Source organism: Anser anser, assembly GCF_964211835.1.
Source record: "Anser anser genome assembly, chromosome: Z".
Classification (NCBI taxonomy): Eukaryota; Metazoa; Chordata; class Aves; order Anseriformes; family Anatidae; genus Anser; species Anser anser.
In genome coordinates, this window is record NC_139723.1 from 17,340,542 (window position 1) to 17,348,260 (window position 7,719).

General features: G+C 38.7%; 1 protein-coding gene across 3 annotated transcripts in view; it reads left to right on the top strand.

Annotated features, from left to right (window-relative positions):
- Positions 1-7,462, top strand: part of ACO1 (aconitase 1) — a 37,911-nt gene extending 30,449 nt beyond the window's left edge. For all 3 annotated transcript variants that reach the window (XM_083816509.1, XM_083816510.1, XM_083816511.1), the window contains 8 exons: positions 106-262; positions 794-918; positions 1,646-1,750; positions 2,429-2,571; positions 4,045-4,192; positions 4,602-4,724; positions 5,728-5,913; positions 6,728-7,462. In XM_083816509.1, coding sequence (XP_083672635.1) covers positions 106-262; positions 794-918; positions 1,646-1,750; positions 2,429-2,571; positions 4,045-4,192; positions 4,602-4,724; positions 5,728-5,913; positions 6,728-6,841 — 1,101 coding nt within the window. In that variant the 3' untranslated portion in view covers positions 6,842-7,462. The remainder of the gene's footprint in view (positions 1-105; positions 263-793; positions 919-1,645; positions 1,751-2,428; positions 2,572-4,044; positions 4,193-4,601; positions 4,725-5,727; positions 5,914-6,727) is intronic.
- Positions 7,463-7,719: the final 257 nt, after the last annotated feature.

Genomic DNA, 7,719 nt, shown 5'->3' on the forward strand with positions numbered 1-7,719 from the left:
GTGACTGTCCAGTTGTTGATGTTGCAGCACAGGGCAACTCTGCAGACCTGCTGTGCGTGTGGAGTCTGCAAGCTCTGCAGCTTCCTTTATCTCAAATTCTTGCAGGGAGACCTCGTAGCAGTGGGTGTACTGTCTGGCAATAGGAATTTCGAAGGGCGTGTCCATCCCAACACCCGTGCTAACTACCTGGCCTCCCCACCACTAGTGATAGCCTACGCAATTGCAGGGACCATCCGGATCGACTTTGAGAAAGAGCCTTTGGGTAAGAAACTGCTGGGATGCTTATAAATGGAACTCATTGGAGTTGAACTCTTCAGAAACAGTTATCCTGAGGAGGTGCTTCAAATGCCTGAGTGCTTCTGGGATGCAAAGCATACCAAGTGTTAAACAACAGAGTAATAATGGAGTCTGTATGTTGGAAGAAGGGAGAAAATAGGTCTGACCAATATTCAGATTCCATGGGGGATATTTTGGTTATATCTGGGTGGTGGCCTTTCATGAACAGCCTGACCTAGTAGACTTTCTTTGAGTAGACAGTTCAACTCAAGATCCTTCCTAACCTAAATTTTTCTTCAAATCATTCTGGCAGACCAGTGTAAATCACAAAAAAAAGGCATCATCAAGGCCCTCTTCTGTCAGAGCCTTGTAGATGAAAAAGAGTGCTTCTCATGAGTTCTGGGTAGGCTAGCAGGACCACATAATTAAAGGACATGACAAGATACACTTTTCTTTGTCTTTCTTTCTTTTTAATGGAACATTTATAGAACAGATATAACAATACCAATTTCTACAGGAATAAATGCTTCGGGGAAGAAGATTTTCCTAAAAGACATCTGGCCAACACGAGATGAGATTCAGGCTGTTGAGCGTCAGTTTGTTATTCCTGGGATGTTCAAGGAGGTCTACCAAAAAATAGAGGTGAATTAATCCTCAGGGAAGTGGTTTGACTGATGTGCTGTGCTATTCTGAAAATGTTAGATAAGGTGGTCTTGGCAATGAAACGAACATTTTCCTTCTGTTCCTGTTGGTCCTTTCATGACAAGTGTTGAAATGAGATTTTTTTATTATTATTTTTTAATCATTTCTGATAAGTTAATTGGTTGTTACGGCCAGTCATGTCCTGTAAATTGCTCCTTAATGATTTTCTAATGTAAGGTAGAGATGGCGGGCTCTAAACAGTCATTCCAGGCTGATATTAGAAAGTGAGATATTCCGGCCTCACAAATACTTTTTCCTGAGCTGACATAAAATTCATCTGCGCTACCTAATATCATTTATGCCAGAGGAAAACTTGTACTTGGTAATGTCTTTCTGCATGTCTTCCTCAGGTGCTGAAACAAAATGTTCTTTAGGTTTACGTGTTAGGAAAGTGTAAGATTAATGATAAATACACTTATAAAGTGTTATCTGTGTACATAACACAAACAGATGTCAGAAAACTGTATAAGCAGCTCTTCTGTAACTTAGGGAGGGTACTTACTTTTAATAGGTAGAATTATTTGAAAAAGTGTCATAAGAACTTCCCAAAGTGCAAATGCAAGACTTTTGCTGAAGTCATATTTGTGGTTTTACCTGGAATCTGAAATGATTCCATTACTTCTGAAAATTTATAAATTTATGGGATGTTTTTGCGTGTATTTTCCAGACGGTAAATGAAGCTTGGAATGCCTTACAAGCTCCCTCAGACAAGCTATACACGTGGAATCCCAAGTCAACATACATCAAGTCTCCACCTTTCTTTGATGGTCTGGTACGTGCACGCTTTCCCTTTGAATCAAGGCAAACTTAATGAACGTTAAAGCTGAACCAGAGGCACTTTAAGGGGCCTGGGAACATCCATCATAGCCTACTGAGACCTTGTTTCTCAAATGTTAGCATCACACCCATTGTATTCTTTTGAATACAAAGGCACAAGTGAAAATTGCACTGAAAATCGCAAGGACTCTCTGTCGTTTCAAGACTTCTGAAAATTCTCCTTTCTTTTTAAGCTGGAGTATTAAGTAGTAACAAAGCAAGTGAAGGAAAAGAACCCAAAGATCTTTCTGTCTGTGTTTTGCACTAAATAGTTCGGTGCTCAGATAGCAATTTCAGCGCTGTTTGAAAGAAAATGCAAATTTCAATGCATGCAGATGTCCTGGAATCCTGGACTCACTCTGTGTTCATGCACGTGCTGTTGAAGTCCCCATCTAACTTTTTTGCCTCATCTATTTTATACATGCATGAACTTGCTGACAAGCACCCATGGTATCAATTTTTGTTCAAGAGCATCTACAATTGTAATAGTTTTTTTTTTTCTGACTTCTTCTAACTTGTATGGAAAGAGAAGCTCTATTTTGCAAATTTTGTGTACATATCTTGCCCTTTTGAGAAAGATTATGGAATTATATGTCATGTTTTAATGATTTTCTTTGTATATGTTGTGGCTTAGACTTTGGCTCTTCAGACCCCCAAAACTATAGAAGGTGCTTATGTCCTGTTGAGTTTTGGAGATTCTGTGACAACTGACCACATATCTCCAGCTGGGAATATAGCAAGGAATAGTCCTGCAGCACGTTATTTGACCAGCAGAGGGTAAGCAGTACTTCTTGTGTTTTTTACAAATTGAGAAGAGGAAACAAGCCACAATTACTGCACCATGTTACAGGCACATGTATCTGCTGTCTGTTCACATACATTTGTGTACCTTGGCTGATGCATGGAGAATATATAAAAGAAGAAAGAAAAGCATTCCTTTCTCTGCTGTTTCAGCAGCTGCCACTGATTCTAAGAGCTTGTGTAGGGTGTGCAGTATCTATTGTACTGGAGAGCTGAAGGCCTATGTATGGAGAGGGGAAGATGACAACTTTCAGGCTAGTTTTTGTAGTAAGTCAATTCAAAAATATGGAAATGTGTATTTTTCTTCCTGTGGTCATAGTCCTTGGGGCCAACATCTGATTCTATACTCACTTCTCTTCGCAAGTGCAGTGATGTCACGTATGTGGGATGTCATGAGCTACAGAACATCAGGAAGTTTAGGCTTTGGTGCAGCTGCCATGACTGCCAAAGCTATTGTGTTCAGACTCCAAACTTGTAAACTGTTGGTCTTTTTCTGTGGCCAGCCTGTCAGTTTAGTAGTGTGGATTCAACTTAAGGCAAGACCTGGGCTTGCTGAGTCTACCTATTCAGTCTTCACATGTAATAACTTAGGTTTATTCTCTGGTTTTGTATTTCTTACGCCTTCGGTGGTATTTTGAGGAACAGCACTGACATTTTAGAAATAAAATATTTTCACTGCAATAAATCTGGAGAGGAAATTGGTTAAAACTGTGTGGTCTACTGACAAGTAACTGTTTTGGCCTCTTTGGCCCACTACTATCAGTCACTTTGGAATCTAAGTAGTCCTCCCACGTTACAAAACAGATGTTGTATTTCATAGCTGCCTTATGGATATAGCCCAATACAAACTGTCCAATTTTATGTCACATTCCAGCATTTTTTTTCTTTACTGGTTAGGGTGGAATCTCCCCTCATTCCCATATCCCTATTTCCAAATGAAATTTTTCTTCCTTAGGTCTAACTTCCAGCAGGGCTCTCTTTTTTGCCTTTTAGACATTTAGCACAGTGGTGTCTCTATCTTTGTTCTAGATACTACGGTAATATAAATAACCATTATGATCTTTAGTAGCCAGATATTAAGAAAAGTTTGTATTGCTTCTTTTGACCAGCATAGCTATATTCAAGTGTCAGTATCAGATACTGTTTTGTAGGGCAAAGGGTGAGAATGCCATTGAAGCTGCTTTCTATGCCCAGGCTAAGTAGGCAAACTTCTCTCTCTTCTCTCTCTCTCTCTCTCTCTCTCTCTCTCTCTGTTTTTCTTTTTTTTTTTCTTTTCTCTTTTTCTTCCAAGAAAAGTGAAGTGTAAAGTATCAGATAACTGGATATTACTGCCATGATGCTAACTGTGTTCATACCTGCCTCAGAGACACCAGTTCCTCATTTTATCTTAAAATAGAGTTCTTCAGCCTAAATCTAACCCATTTTCATTTTTCTCTTTTCCCTTAATAGCTTGACTCCTCGGGAGTTCAATTCTTATGGCTCCCGCAGAGGGAACGATGCTGTCATGGCTAGAGGAACGTTTGCAAACATTCGTCTGGTGAACAAATTTATTGATAAACAGGGACCTCAAACTATCCATTTCCCTTCAGGGGAAACTGTAAGTAATAAATGCTGCTTTAAAATGAAGGTCACTGATGGTTGGATTAACACTAACTTTCCTCCTTGCAGCTTAAGTCATTTATTTCAGTGTCTTTTGAGTAAAGCTAATGAGGGGAATGGAGATGTATTAGGGCAGCTGGTCACACGTACTTCCGTAATGGGGTGCTGTCAGGCTTATTAGTGGAGAGGATAACCATTGTAGAAGTGACAGTGAAAGGTGCAGGTTTGTGCTAGGAATGAGTTCAAGCTAGAAGTCACAAAGCGCTGTGTAACTAACATCCTTGACATGCAGCTTGGCAGAAAGTGTGGGCTTCAGCTCTTCACATGATAACATTTTTTCGTTGTTTCCCCAGAACTGTATTTCTACCCAGAAAAAGTATATAAAGTGTTTGGTATTTTCATTCCAGCTGGACGTGTTTGATGCTGCAGAAAGATACAAGCAAGCTGGCCATCCTCTGATTGTGCTGGCTGGGAAGGAGTATGGTGCAGGAAGTTCCAGAGACTGGGCAGCCAAAGGACCATTCCTCTTGGTGAGTAATTACAGTAAACTAGAAGAAGGACAATACTTAGAAGTTAATTCATCTTTTATGAAGAGTAGCTTATAACCAGTATCCTGGGTAGCTTGATAGTAAAAGTTAGTTTGAAATATAGTATGTGTCCAAGAGCCACAGTAGAATTGCAAAGCTATTTAAATATTCGCAGAGCCCATTCAGGCAGGAAATCTTGACTGATCTTCATCTAGCCAGAAAGCCCATTTTCTTTACTGTTGCATCATGCAACTCAGTAAGCCTTGGGTCTGCTTCCAGCTGCTTTTTTCAGCTTGCTTACCAGGGAAGTTATGAAGTATAAGTGAAGAGCAGTATTAGTGAATATGAAATTTAGCATTGCTTCACCATGCAGGTTGCAGGAATACTTAACAATATTGTGATAGGATCATAATATCCAGGTACAGGGGAATATCTGTTTTGTTCTCTGTCCCGTCCTACACTGTTCAGCAGCCTTTCCAAACTCTGATTCAGGTTTTCTTAGTGTGAAATCTTTTAATGCAATAGTTGTGTACATTATTATACAAGGCTTTAAGAGAGTTAGTGTTTAGGATTACGTTTGTCTAATTTTTTGTTTTTCACCTTCCTTCAGTAGTGAATTTTTGTCTTAACTGTATTAACATGCAAAAATGTAGAAATCAATTACACTGCAACCTGGAACATGTAGTGTAGGAGGACAATATTGAATTAACAAGAGCTAGAGAAATGACTACAGGTGCTCTACATAAAATACATTAAAGAGGTACACAGGATTCCAGAAAAAGTGCCTGTAATTTTTTTGACAATTTTTTTTTCTTTCTTTTAAAGATGTTTGGAAATTGACATATAAGCAAGTCATTCTAGAGTCTGCTGTTGGACAGACTTACTGCCTCTAACAGCAGCTGGTAAATGGAAGGATGGGAACTCAGACATACCAGTTGCCTTCCTGTGAGCACAGAAAGACTATCCTGAACCATGTAGTTAAGTATACGTGTTGTGTACTTCGCAGGGTGTCAAGGCTGTGCTTGCTGAAAGCTACGAGAGAATTCATCGGAGTAACCTAGTAGGGATGGGAGTGATTCCTCTGCAGTATTTACCTGGAGAAGATGCGGCGACTTTAGGACTCACTGGAAGGGAACGTTATACAATTATCATTCCTGAAAAACTAAAACCACAGATGAACATTCAGATCAAGGTATGAAATGCCTAAGGGCTGAGTGTTCTACAGCACTATGATTTCGCTCAAAGTAACTGTCTCTTCAAACAACATGCCTTCCAGTAAGCTTCTCTCCTTTTAGTAAGGGAAAAGAATCAAGACAAGGGCGGAGGGGATGAAAACAGTCGTTCTAAGAGAGATTTGTTATGATGGGAGTTAAAAACAGTATGGCCAAACTGTTTCATTCAGCACAAAGTAGTCTATAGTAAGTAGTCTGAAGTAGTCTGCAAAAGTTGTTTACATATATATCTCATTAACTGTCCTGAAATGGAAAAGCCGTGATCCCAGTGAATTCATCAGCTTATCTGGAAGAAACTAAATGGAGTTTTCTTTAAAACGGAAGTAGTTTTAAAACTGAAGTAGTTTTATTCACTTTGTGCACTCATCTTTGTGCTTTTCTTATTCCCATACTAAGCTCCATAGAAAGCTAATGAAATTAGTATTGCTGTGGTACCATAGCCAGGAAAATGACCATACTGAAAGGGTGATCAGCTTTCATGCCTCTAAGCTTGAAATCAACAATAAATCTAAGAGAGGCAGTAAACGCAATGCAAAGAGTCTATTTATTATGGTTTGTTTCAAACAAACTTCCTCTGAAGCATCTGGCTGTGGTATAGTGTGGCACCTTGTCCTAAAAAAAAATAATCTGATGTCCAGTCCCTCTTCACTTTGGCTTTCCATCACATTTTTTTCTTATGATTGCAAAACTGTCATAATATCTTCTATTTTACTACCATGTCCCGTAACATGTGGAAAGTTCTGCTGCTTGAATGACTCTCTTTGACCCCAACAGCTGGATACTGGGAAAACCTTTCACGCCATCATGAGGTTTGACACTGACGTGGAGCTCACTTACTTCCACAACGGCGGCATTCTGAACTACATGATTCGTAAAATGGCATCCTAATCAAAAACATTAAGCGAAGCCGTCCAGGTAAAGCCTGCTTCTGGTGAACGCAATAAAACCATATAGTAGTTGTGAATTTAAAAGTGTGAACCATAAAATGAACAGTGTTGTTTGTTTGTTTGTTTTTTAACAAGTTTTTCGAAAGGCTTGTTCACAATGCTGAATGATTCTGTGTATCAGGAAACTTGACACTCTTACCCAGTTAAAGAAAACAACCTTTTATTACTTTTGTATGGTGGTTGGCTTGACTTACCTTAGAATACTGTGCAAAAGTCATTAAAATACTGATGGAATCTGTGGATCTGTTGAAGGTAATGTGCTGATTTTATATATTTCGTCCATTTACTTTGACTCTGAAGTTCAGTTCTATGCTCATATCAGTGGTCCAAAAACTAACTGACAATATACAATTAATTTTTATTCTTTCCCGATTACCTGATATTGACTTGCTTTCTTATTCAGTTGACCAGAATCTGAATCTAATACTGAAATTAATTATTTAGCTTTTTATTAATTTAAAAAAATGTGAACTCTGTTCCTTTAAAACCTAAGCCTTTGTGAAAAGGTGGACCTATTGGGGATAATATTTCTAATGGATAAAATAAAACTTATTTTAAAGGAGCTTGGTGTGTTGTTTCATGTTATCCTCAGTAATGAGACACAGAACAAAGCTTTGACTTTAAACTCAACTGTCATTGTAGGAGCAAGATTCTACTAATCTTAGCTACTCATATTTTAGTTCTTAATTGTTTATTTGAATAATCTACAGGAGATAAGAAGAATACAAGTGCTGTCTGCTACTGGCAGTCTTCTGTAACCCAGCAGAATACGGCTGTTTTATTTCCCTGTTTTGTCATCAAGAAGACAATCTACCACGC